Source organism: Coregonus lavaretus (genome assembly GCF_964263955.1).
Source record: "Coregonus lavaretus genome assembly, chromosome: 29".
In the NCBI taxonomy this organism is placed as follows: domain Eukaryota; kingdom Metazoa; phylum Chordata; class Actinopteri; order Salmoniformes; family Salmonidae; genus Coregonus; species Coregonus lavaretus.
This window is the reverse complement of record NC_140016.1, coordinates 30157295-30170771: the sequence shown is the minus strand read 5'-3', so window position 1 is coordinate 30170771 and position 13477 is coordinate 30157295. Positions and strand designations below refer to the sequence as shown.

The 13477-nt window shown below is 39.6% G+C and overlaps 1 protein-coding gene across 1 annotated transcript; it reads left to right on the top strand.

Annotated features, from left to right (window-relative positions):
• Positions 1–8764: 8764 nt before the first annotated feature.
• On the top strand, positions 8765–13416 carry LOC311105184 (ankyrin repeat and SOCS box protein 5-like; the record flags this gene model as incomplete). The annotated part of the gene is made up of 7 exons (XM_084147240.1): positions 8765–9005; positions 11509–11588; positions 11680–11787; positions 12002–12152; positions 12444–12578; positions 12885–13076; positions 13289–13416. 7 exons carry the CDS (start codon positions 8765–8767, stop codon positions 13414–13416), a joined length of 1035 nt encoding a protein of 344 aa, XP_084003366.1.
• Between the last annotated feature and the right edge of the window lie 61 nt (positions 13417–13477).

Here is a 13477-nt window from a genome sequence, read left to right as displayed (position 1 = left end):
GTTTTGTTGTTTGGCTACTTGAAGACCTATCACTCGCAGCCAACCTCTTCCAATGCATTGTGGAAAAGTGTGCATCGAATTCTACTAGATGAAGAGCCGAAATTAGTATAACATCCAGGCATTCAAAATATACTAGATTTTCGAAACGTCACATACTATAAAACATAATTTTTTCGCATACAAAAAAAGGGCCTACTATTTAGGACGCAAGTATGGGTATTCGGACAAGGCCAATGTATTCCATTGAGCCCATTTCAGCCATTACCGGGGTGTTTGACAAGTCATTACAAACATGCCTGCGGTTGTAATGTTAATGGAAAAAAACAACAGGCACAAGCAAAAGTCTGAAAGAGTTGCAGGAGTAAAATGAAAGCAATCAATCCAGCGAGATTTAAGTGACGTGGATTTTGCATCCCTCAAACACAGGAAATAGATGGCTGAAAAAGGCAGATCCTAGGTGGACGGGGCATGCGCGTTGCTAACACAACGATGTGTCTTATCACTGGTGCACAGGCAATGGGAATAGAAAAGACAAAGCAAGAGACAAAGCTAGGATTCAGGCTCTTCTTGCTCTATTGTGTGTGAACAGGAATTTTAATCTCAAGAGGAATACCTGAGGTTTTGTGATACTTACCAATGGCATCCCTTCTTCTTCTTGAAACAGATTTAAAGGGGCAATCTGAAGTTGAAACAATAACAAAGCATTTTAGTCGCCACTATTTCGGTAAAAAGCTTAGGTATGTGGCTGGAGAAATGTAACCACTCTCAAATTCATAGACAGAGCTATGGATGCAAGGACTGACGATCCATGCTATCAAAAGTATAGTTTTAACCATGTTTTGAAGCTGTACAGTGATTGTTTACATTGACTTTGTTTACAAACATTAAAACAAGCTTATATTTTGGGTTCTGATGGGGTACGACAGTTGAACTAAGCTTATGAAGCATTTATATGTTATATTCTTCAGGAATCAATGGGTATACATTAATTTAAGTCCAGAAATGGATGTAGCAACTTTACATTGCCTCTGTAAACTGCTTTGAATGTTGATCTGGTACACTGAAGATTTTGGGAGAAAAGCTTTAGAAGAAGTAACCTGGAGTAACTGGAGTAACTGCAAAATATCAAAAACTGCAAAAACTGCAAGAAAAACTGCAAAAAAATATGATGTTTTCCTATAAATTAAAGGTCCAATGCAGCTGTTTTTTTGTTTTTTTAAATCTCAATATCAAACCATTTCTGGCTAGCAATTATTTACCTTACTGTGATTGTTTTAAATTGGTCAAAAATAAACAAACTTGCTGGGATTGTCTGGGAGTTGGCTGAGTGTGGAGTGGAAAACTGAAAACTAGCTGTTATATGCAGAGGTTTGGAACTCTCTTTTTTATTGGTTTATTAACTAATTTACCTTCTGGTGATGTCACCAGGAAAGATAAAACTCCATCCCACCAAACCAGGCTGAAGTTTCAGGCGGTATTTTCAAACAGCTCGTACACTAAAAGGTCATTATCATCCTTTTCACAATGTCATAGTATTATTCCAAACTCATAGTGTGGAAATTGATGGGATTGAGTGCCTTCAATAAGTATTCACACCCTTTGACTTTTTACAAATTTTTGTTGTGTAACAGCCTGAATTTAAAATGGATTAAATTGTGATTTCTTGTCACTTGCCTACACACAATATCCCATAATGTCAGTGTATAATGTTTTTTGAAAATGTGATAAATAAATTTAAAATGAAAATGTCTTGAATCAATAAGTATCCAACCCCTTTGTTATGGCTTGCCTAAATAAGTTCAGGAGTAAAAACATGATTTTTAACCCTAACCCAGTTTACGTTAGCCACCTAGTTAACTTTAGCCACAACAAATTGGAATCGGAACATACTGTATCATACGAAATGGATAAGACATCCACAAATTAATACATACCATACCAAACGTAACATACCATACTCATTTGAGTGTCCCCAATTTTTGTTTACCATGTTTCGTCTACCCCTGTGTCCAGGTGGATCAATCAATTCTGCTGGTCATAAGGATTTTGCAATAATTGGTCATCATAATGTAGGGTGATGGGATTGATAGCAATAGAACTGTAGCCAGAGGTTAGGCTTCAGCCCCATCCACTGGATCTATAGGTAAATTACATTGTGAATGAGTTGGATATAAACTGTGGTCTGAGCCAAAATAACATACTTCACATTTGCCTTCAAATCGTCTTCTCATAGCACACATTCTTCAATAATTCTTGTTCATTTGTCAATCTGCTACAGATGCATGATATGGGCTCTGAGTACCTAGTTCTAGTCAAAAGAAGAAAAAGACAGCACATAGTCTGGACTTACCTTTCACTTCACCAAATGTATATCCCATCAATAGCAGATTGCAAGAGGCAATTCTAGTCCACCTTGGCATCTGGCTTGAATCAATTGCGGTGTTGGGCAGTTCACATTCACCAGTTGTGACAGCAGCAATCTCTGAGAAACAACACAGGAGGCTATTCCAAGAGTCATTTAAATATAACTGGAGAGTATAGCACAAAACAAATTACACTGCATTAACTTTCTTGAAAGTGATAGGAGTAGGCCTTGTCCCAAAGGGAACTTTTATTTGGGCTTTATACTGGTTGTTTAAGCGAAAAGACCAAGTACGGTTCTCTTGATGTCCTCTGAGCCAGTCTCATTGTCTCCATTTGAATTGATTACTGGATTGTGCACAACTGCTGACAGAGCTGAAGAAGAGGTAATTGTAAATGTTGAATCTCTATGGATATTGTGAGTGTTAAAAGTTTGGGGTACATATGTTTGATATCCTTAACTAGATACGCCCGCAGTACATTGATAGTTAGGCCTATTTTTACTTTTGTTTTAAAAAGCATTGTGTTTTGACCAGTTTCACTCAGGGCCCCTTTTGAGTAATCTTGCTTCTTACGTGCCATTACCTATTGTATGTTTTGTGAAATTACTTTTAAAGCAATATATTCTTTAAACATTTTCTAAAAAGTTTTAGCTTTAAAAAAACACCATGTTTGAAATGTGAGAAGCACTGCCTGTCTTAGCCTTTGTCCAGAAACAAACCTTCAGTATGTCTCAGTTCTTAAACGCTTCAACCAAAATACAACATTGAGATCTGCTTGAGTAGCCTCAAATGCAAGGCTATTTGGAGTATTTAAGGCATTCAATTGCTTTGTAATCCAAAAGGAAATATCCTTATCTAAGGTTCCTAAGCTTCTTGAAAGCAGAATCGTATTAGTGGAAACCAAGACTGTTCTCAGGGCAGGCCTGGTTATAGCTAGATATTTTCGAGTCGCGTCTGGGACAATTTTAACATTTTAGCTAACCCTAACCCTTTTCCCTAACCTTAACCTAATTCTCCTAACCTGGAACATTAATGATCCTAACCTGCTGCATAAGTTCTCCTAACCTGCTACGAAAAGTCACTTCTGCTAGTCAAAACCGGCCCTGAGAGCAGTATGAGTATCCAGTAATGTGACACAGCTTCTTGAAAATGGTGTTTGACTGAGCAGAAATGCACCTAATTCACTGGGGTTATGCACCTAAACCACATGCTGGTCTTGAAGATAAATGTTTGAGTTTGGTTTTTGGGTAATTCTTTTTTGCTTATTTTAGGTTTTGAGGTTCAAAAACAGTGCCAAATTAAAGTTTATAATTACTCTTTGATAAAAATAAAATACTATTTGATATTCAACTCATGATATGTTTCTCATTTTTCTTTTCTAACCTTTTCCCTAACTATATATAGTTTTAGTGTCGTAAAAAGTATGAGTGTACCTAGTATTGTCTTGGTGCCCCGGTTGAGCCATTTTAGAAATAAAAAAAAGTAATTATAATTATCATAATTGTATTATAATTGTATTTGATATTGTTTTGCCTATCATGTTTGGTTGTGTTTTTTTAGCGGAGGCTAGTGCATTCCCAAACTAGATTGCAATACAGCAAATTTTGACGTTGTTTAAAAAATGTTACTTTACTTTTTTCTTCACATGAATATCTGAAATAAACATTAAAAAAAGGAGTTCATTTTCAATTAAACATGCAAAGAAAAGCATTTTAATTCGTAAGTTGTCCAAATGCAATAAATTATTCTCTGTACTTCTGTAGAGTTGGCCATTGAACTTTAAATAAACAAGGAGTTATAACACTGAATAAATCATTTTTGTAACTACCCCTGCAATTAGGATTGTTGGCATTGTTTGACATACACATTTTGAAAAGTGTCTACCATCCTTTTCATTGTCACTTCATCTTCACCAAATAGCTACATCCTTTCTTGTGAGAATACTTCAATAATCAATGCTTTGTTTAATTGCATTTTGATTCCTTTGAAGGCAGATCTGTTGTGCTCTACGCTTATTCCAATGCCAGCCGTTTAAAAAAACTAATGTTCTTCTTCTGGTCAGGCAGCTGCTATCGCTGCCCATTAACATCTTCATTGCGCATGTGTTACAAAGCCAGGTCTCTTGACAAATCCCTCTACCATCTGTTTCAGATTTAATGGTTTTACTCCAAATGGAACCTACTGACTTTAGTGTTGCTTAGAATTTGTCTTCCTAGCTATATTTAATCATCTTAAGAGATGGCTAATCATAGAACTCTTATTAGTCCCTATGGTCATGAGACAAATTGGGAGGATCTGCCATTCTTTAAATAGAAACAAAAACTATTTGCAAAGTTAAAAAAGGTTTCCCATAATACGAGCTGAAACCTATCATGATTTTTTTTGTGCGATTATCTCCCGTTATCTCACCTCAATTGTGATCCCACGGTCTTTCACAAAGCACATGTTTCACAAGTATTTACATTTGAAGTTGGAAAGAAAAGTGTAATGAAAGTTGTATGCCACCACCTCGATAACTTGTGGCTTGAAGAGTCCATCTTAAATGCATGAGTTAGTGATTTGCTCAACTTTTTTTTTTAATTAGCCAATGCTGTAAAGGAAGAGCAATATAAAACATCATTATTAGGCCCTGAAAAATAATTTTATCAAAGTTTGTCAAGTTCAATGTATCAACCATAAATCACTGTATTAGTGTGTACAGCTATCCGCTATTAATGGATTATTAGGACCAATTAATCAACAAATGGTTTAGTTGACAACTTATTTTGAGAAAAATATCAATCAGTTTAATCATCCATTTTAACTTTGGCTTTAACTTAATCAATAATGATTAGAATATTAGACCCCTTCTACCCCAGAAGTAAAATGTACAGTTGAAGTCGGAAGTTTACATACACCTTAGCCATATACATTTAAACTCAATTTTTCACAATTCATCCTAGTAAATATTCCCTGTCTTACATTTAGTAGACGCTCTTATCCAGAGCAACTTACAGTTTTTTTTTTTCAACTTACATTTTTTCATACTGGCCCCCCGTGGGAAACGAACCCACATCCCTGCCGGCCAAACCCTCCCCTACCTTGGACCAATTGTGCGCTGCCCATGGGTCTCCCGGTCGCGGCTGGCTGCGACAGAGCCTGGACTCGAACCAGGATCTCTAGTGGCACAGCTAGCACTGCGATGCAGTGCCTTAGACCACTGCGCCACTCGGGAGTCTTAGGTCAGTTTGGATCACCTCTTTATTTAAAAAATTTGAAATGTCAGAATAATAGTAGAGAGAATGATTTATTTCAGCTTTTATTTCTTTCATCACATTCCCAGTGGGTTAGAAGTTTACATATACTCAATTAGTATTTGGTAGCATTGCCTTTAAATTGTTTAACTTGGGTCAAACATTTCGGGTAGCCTTTCACAAGCTTCCCACAATAAATTGGATGAATTTTGGCCCATTCCTCCTGACAGAGCTGGTGTAACTGAGTCAGGTTTGTAGGCCTCCTTGCTCTCACACGCCTTTTCAGTTCTGCCCACACATTTTCTATAGGATTGAGGTCAGGGCTTTGTGATGGCCACTCCAATACCTTGACTTTGTTGTCCTTAAGCCATTGTGCCACAACTTTGGAAGTATGCTTGGGGTCATTGTCCATTTGGAAGACCCATTTGCGACCAAGCTTTAACTTCCTGACTGATATCTTGAGATGTTGCTTCAATATATCCACATCATTTTCCTTCCTCATGATGCCATCTATTTTGTGAAGTGCACCAGTCCCTCCTGCAGCAAAGCACCCCGACAGCATGATGCTGCCACCCCCGTGCTTCATGGTTGGGATGGTGTTCTTCGGCTTGCAAGCATCCCCCTTTTTCCTCCAAACATAACGATGGTCATTATGGCCAAAAAGTTATATTTTTGTTCCATCAGACCAGAGGACATTTCTCCATTATACTTGCGTACTATTGTTTGTACAGATGAACGTGGTACCTTCAGGCGTTTGGAAATTGCTCCCAAGGATGAACCAGACTTGTGGAGGTCTACAATTTGTTTTCTAAGGTCTTGGCTGATTTATTTTGATTTTCCCATGATGTCAAGCAAAAAGGCACTGAGTTTGAAGGTAGGCCTTGAAATACATCCACAGGTACACCTCTAATTGACTCAAATGATGTCAATTAGCCTATCAGAAGCTTCTAAAACCCTGACATCACTTTCTGGAATTTTCCAAGCTGTTTAAAGGCACAGTCAACTTAGTGTATGTAAACTTCTGACCCACTGGAATTGTGATACAGTGAATTATAAGTGAAATAATCTGTCTGTATACAATTGTTGGAAAAATTACTTGTGTCATGCACAAAGTAGATGTCCAAACCGACTTGCCAAAACTATAGTTTGTTAACAAGACATTTGTTAAGTGGTTGAAAAACTAGTTTTAATGACTCCAACTAAGTGTATGTAAACTTCCGACTTCAACTGTATTATTATAATTGCATGTCAGCCCAAGTGTGGAAAATCCTGAGGTGTCGGTATCTAAGGCTTTCATCTGAACTCATTTCTATTTTAATTCATCTTAAATTCAGATTCTGTGACTTTACCTCAGGTTAACCTCACTTGGCTCCCCAGTCTGACAGCGGTTTTAGAAGTACATCATCCTTCTGTTGTCTCCGAGGCCACAGGCGGTGATGGCCCTGTTGCACTGACCACACTGAGGCCGTTTGTAGACTTGTAGTGTTTGTTGAGAGTGGAGTCTGTCTTACGGCACTGAGATGAAACAGAAGAGAAGGAAAAGGACATGGCTGATGAATAATGTGTGTGTGGTAGAGAAGGACACAATTTCATGTTAGAATGATTGCAATCAAAAGGCATAACTGGAACTATATGGGCTGATGCCAAGAGCAAAAGGGTAGTGCTTCACGGCAGGGGTAGTCAACTGCAATCCTAGAAGGCTGCTGAGCGTTCAGGCTTTTGTTCCAGCCCAGTGTGAATTACCCTAGTATATCACCCATAGCTGATTTCCACAGTAGAGTCAAAGAAGCAGACTGTGTTATTGGTGAGGTGGATCTCCAGCACAGGGAGTGATCCTTTTCTGCTTTTTCTCTCAGTGGGATTAATTCGCATAGAGCCATCCATACTAAAGAGGATGGCTACTTCTCAAACTGAACAGAACATAGGCTATAGGCTAGTCAGCACGCAAGATAGTGCATTTTTTGGACTAGGCCTAATAAAAAAACATCTGAAGAAGCCTTTGATTCCCCCTGAACTTCCACCGTAGGCCTACACAGCACAGCCATTGGTTAGACAGCATATCCATTGCAGTGTGTAATGCAGCCTAGTTTTATTTACACCATCCCAGCAGTTATCTTAGGAATATAACTTTGCTCTGTGCATGCACTTCATAGCCTATAGGCTTTGGATCATTTGATTGCGACCACAATAAATAGCCTATAGGCGCACTTGATATTGCGTGCCCAGCGGAGAATCAGAAATGAGGGGCGGCATCGGACACACATCGATATACAGTATAGCCTAATAAGCAACTAATTCTAAAACACAGAAACATATTGGAATTTCATCAATTACAAATTACATGACCCTCCCCCATTTTCCTCCAGGTACCCATTATGTAAATTTCGATCCATCCCTAACAGAGAGCTTACTCACTAGCTAGCTAACGTTAGCTTGTCAACTTAGCTACTTGTTGTGTGTTTCGTCAAGCTTCCCCTGAATTCTTTCACTTTCTGTCCTCTCTGGACCCTCGAGCAGATCTAGAAAGGATACAGGGTATGTGAATTTTCTTTATTGCATTTTAGCTAGCCCTAACCCTTTATCTAACCTTAATGAAATTCTCCTAACCTTCTACGTTAATTCTCCTGAAAGGCAAGTTATCCTAACCTGCTACGAAAAGTCAATTTTGACATAAACTGATCTCTATATCTAGTCAAAACCCCTGCACACATTGGCAAATTTGCACTAGCCTATACTGCCCTCTGCTGTTTATACAACATACTAGAAATGATAACTTATTTATATACAGTTGGAAATGTAGCCTTGATGTAGGCATTTTCCTTCATAGAAAATGCCTACATGTAGGCATTTTCCTTCATAGATTAAAAGTATCCTCAACATTTTGTTATTATGGAATAACTTTATTCTGGACCATATGCAGTCTGGTTTACAAGTTGCAATGCATTTAGCCCCTAAAATGCATTGCAACCAATAGTGGACACTGCTCCATGCTTTTTCTGTTCAAATGTATTTTTTTATCATGATTACAGGATGATATTGACTTCCGTCATAGAAATGGCACTCCACTACACCACAATGACAACGAGAGACACTATTTTAATACAGGCACAGAAGCAGCTGGACAATATTATATCAGCTAGTTCTTTGAGGACTGCTTGAGAGTGGCATATGATCCCTCAGTATAGCAGAGCCATGTTCAAAAGAGGGGGCAATATGACAGAGGCAACAGAGAATCCTTTTGCCTCGCTGCATTATTCCAACGTTTACCTCACCATACTGGCACTGTTCTGCTTCAAGCTCTTTATTAAGATAAGCCTCAACTGCCTCTCCTACTTTTACATCATCAAAGGAAACCGCAAGGAGGCGGCCAGGATATCTGCAGAGTTCTATGATTTTGGTCAAGGACACAGTGAGTACACACATCTCTCTACTATATTGATCCATTGTCAAAAAAAGAATAATATTGGAATACTGATTATATTCAAATGATTCTGCTATTTATATTTGCCATTGCCTTTTGCCTTGTAAACTGAAGAGTTCATATTTAGGAAGAGATGAACTGACTGAATGGAAGGGTCTCTTGTTTTATGATTAGGCTACACACTGAATACTGAGAATAATGCATATACTCACTTTGTTGACCTTAACATGAAAAGTACCTGAAACGTGACTGTGTATACACAGTACATACTGGTCAGTTTAATTTCTACCCTGATGTATTAATAGAACGGGACCACGCGGTGCCTCCCCACCCCCTTGCCCTAGTTTCCATTCCTGACTGCCGTGTACTATAGCTCTTAAAAACCCTTCTCCTTATGTAAGGTTTTCAGCGGTTACATTCGGCCACATTTGGCTCCATGTAACCTACAATTCCGACACTGTGTTTTAACGTTTAGAAAAGTAAATAATCATCACTTTCAAAACGGTTTATGAAACATATGCTGATATGCCCTCCATCTTTCATATAAGAGAGAAATAATCTTTCAAATAAAAAATATACTTACTGTAGCAGTTTTGCACAGATCCACAGATCCAGTGCCTTCAGTTGACGAACTACACTTCCTCCCCAGTTACGCTTAAACATAGGTGTTCGGAGCACGCTAGATAGCTAATTAGCACAGGTGGCCATCTATGTCTTCCGTCTGGCTTCCGCAAACAAGTGATGTAACATGGAGATATGGCCGTATGGGAACACTAAGACAGATCTGCAGACCAAAACAACACTTAAACTTTTCAGTGTCAGTGACAGACAGTGTGCCAACATGCTTGGTCCATGGAAAGGGAGCACCGATGCAGCAAACAGCAACACAGAGTAAAATATTGTTGTGTGTTATTAAAGGTCAGTGACGTAGCTAGATGTAGTACACAGAACATGTTTTGTTTCTGACTTACAGTGGCTTGGTCTTTGATTACTACATCAAGTAGGTTATTTCAAGAGAACTTGAACCGAGTGTAGACATATTGGCTCAGTATATATTCATCCCACAATTGGACTGCATGGAACTTTAGTACTTTACCTGACACGTAGTGAAATAGAATAGAACAGTTTCAGCAGTGTCATACAGTGCATTCGGAAAGTATTCAGACCCCTTGACTTTTTCCACATTTTGTTACATCACAGCCTAATTGTAAAATTGATTAAATAAATAAAAATCCTCATCAATCTACACACAATACCCATAATGACAAAGTGAAAACTGTTTTCTTTTTTTTAATGTTTGCTAAATTATAAAACATATATAAATATCTTATTTACATATTCAGACACTTTGCTATGAGAATTGAAATTGAGCTCAGGTGCATCCTGTTTCCATCGATCATCCTTGAGATGTTTCTACAACTTCATTGGAGTTGATTGGACATGATTTGGAAAGGCACACACCTGTCTATATAAGGTCCCACAGTTGACAGTGCATGTCAGAGCAAAAACCAAGCCATGAGGTCAAAGGAATTCGTCCGTAGAGCGCCGAGACAGGATTGTGTCGAGGCACAGATCTGGGGAAGGTTACCAAAAAATGTCTGCAGTATTGAAGGTCCCCAAGAACACAGTGGCCTCCATCATACTTAAATGGAAGAAGTTTAGAACCACCAAGACTCTTCCTAGAGCTGGCCGCCTGGCCAAACTGAGCAATCGGGGGAGAAGGACCTTGGTCAGAGAAGTGACCAAGAACCCGATGGTCACTCTGACAGAGCTCAAGAGTTCCTCTGTGGAGATGGGAGAACCTTCCAGAAGGACAACCATCTCTGCAGCACTCCACCAATCAGGCCTTTATGGTAGAATGGCCAGATGGAAGCCACTCCTCAGTAAAAGGCACGACAGTCCGCTTGGAGTTTGCCAAAAGGCTGAATGAAACCAAGATTAAACTATTTGTCTTGAATGCCAAGCGTCACGTCTGGAGGAAACCTGGCACCATCCCTACGGTGAAGCATGGTGGTGGCAGCGTCATACTGTGGGGATGGTTTTCAGCGGTAGGGACTGGGAGACTAGTCAGGATCGAGGGGAAAGATGAACGGAGCAAAGTACAGAAGACTTGAGGCTGTAATCACTGCCAATGGTGCTTCAACAAAGTACTGAGTAAAGGGTGTGAATACATATGTAAATGTCATATTTCATTTTTTTTGTTTTTAATAAATGTGCAAACATTTCTACAAACCTATTTTTGCTTTGTCATTATTTGGTATTGTGTGTAGATTGATGAGGAAACAAAAGTTAAGGGGTCTGAATACTTTCCGAATGCACTGTAGATCAGTGATATGGAGGGAGGTAACAATGATGACGCAGTCTGGAATGCATCTGGCGTTATTCTCGATATTGACCCAAATGTGTGTGTGCCCTGTGAAATTGAATCATTCATCAAATCTTTAAGACTGTGACTTGTTATGAGTGACATAAGCATTTGTGTTTGCTGCAGGGTCCTGGGCAGACCGCTCACCCTTACATGATGCTGCATGCCAAGGTCGTCTCTTCGCCCTGAGGAATCTCATTTTACAGGTGAGCCAAAGGTAATCCAATTCAATTCAGTGTGTGCATCCACTGCTTACCTTCTGAAATGTACTATGGTCATGTTCTGCTGCTCCCACAGGGCCACAATGTAAATGTTATCACTATAGACAATGTGAGTCCTCTCCACGAGGCCTGCTTTGGAGACCATGTAGCATGTGCCAGAGCTCTGATCGCTGCAGGTGCCAATGTGAGTCACTGGGGAATATACAGTAATAATCAAGAATACTTTATTTGTTCTTTTTTTATGAAACAATCATTATTAGTAAATAATGAATTAAGAATTATGTCAATAAGGCTTATGAAAATACGTATTGTTCTCTGTCATTTGTTATTTTTCCTCTGCCCCAAAATGGTGCTATGTTATTCAGCTGAGTGGTCAGAATTAACATGAGACTGTGCAGGTGAACGTCACCACCATTGACGGGGTGACTCCCCTGTTCAACGCGTGCTCAGTGGGCAGTGTATCATGTGCAGAGGTCCTCCTGGAGAACGGGGCCAAACCCGAGGCTCTGGTATTTCAGCCCTCGCCCATTCACGAAGCCAGCAGTAAAGGTATGCTCAGTACCCTTATCACTCCAACATCCTTATCTTAATTCATATAGTACAAACTTTGAAGTATACTTCACTGACCTTTTGGGCTGTATTCCAACTTGGGATTGAGGCAAATACATCAAACTTAAAAATCTGAATCAAAATGTCACCAATCAGCGTACAGTATTTGACGTAACAGTGCAAGTTTGAGAGGATATTGCTTAGAGGATATTACGGGTACAATAATTATCCGTAATTATTAATTGGAAAGCTGATTGTTATGACTTCCATGTATGTGCCCACCTTGGGCAGGCAACAGTGAGTGTGTGGAGACTCTAGTCAGATGGGGAGCAGATGTGGACTTTGACATTCCTCACCTGGGAACGCCCCTCTACACCGCTTGTGTCTCTCGGGAGATAGAGTGTGTCCGGAGGCTGCTGAGGGAAGGTGAGGCACTTGCACCTCTTCTCTGCCAAAGCACCTTAGTATGATGAGAGGAGGAGTGAAAACTAGTGGTAAGATTATTACTGTCTCCCAAAGTGGTGAAATGTAAATGTATAACACTCTCACTATGCAGCAGTAGCTTGGCCTTGGTGGGATAGCTCAGAGCATCTGCTCTTTTCTACACCACTAATATGTTGCACCCCCCTAAATACATCATGTTATACCAGCGATAGAGTACTTAATTCCTGTAACTGAATGACCAAGGACTATTAAATCCATAGTAGCTTACCTTGGTTTCCCTCCACACAGGAGCAAATGTACAGAAAGGTATATATATGGACTCTCCCTTACACGCTGCCGCTGAAAAGGACTGCACAGCCATTGTTAAGCTGCTGTTGGACTTTGGGGCGGATATCAACGCCAGGAACATGGAGTTCCAGAGGCCTGTGGAGGCTGCTCCCCCCAGCAGCCTGACAGAAGGGTTCCTTCTGGTCTATGAGGGTAAGTTCTATAGGTTTATTCAGAGTCATCTTTCGTGAATTCCTATAGCCAAAGTCTCGTAGTGTTTTTGCTTCATAACCCAAGTCCAACTAGCTTTCCATTATATTTTGTCTGGAATAGAATACAATGGAATAATGCAATGGAACGTAATGTAAAGTAAAAGTAACATATATTTTGGGTGCATAGCATGATATGTTTTTTATTTTTTTCAGCCACGCCCCAGCCATTGAGTCAGCTGTGTCGACAGCGCATACGTGACTGTGTGGGCCGCGACAGGTTTCACCTCATCAACCATCTACCCCTGCCCAACCCCCTCAAGAACTACCTCCAGTACAGATGATAAGCAGAGAACATCACAATGTCATAGGCTGTGGTGGTGGCATCTTCCTTGTGTCAATCAT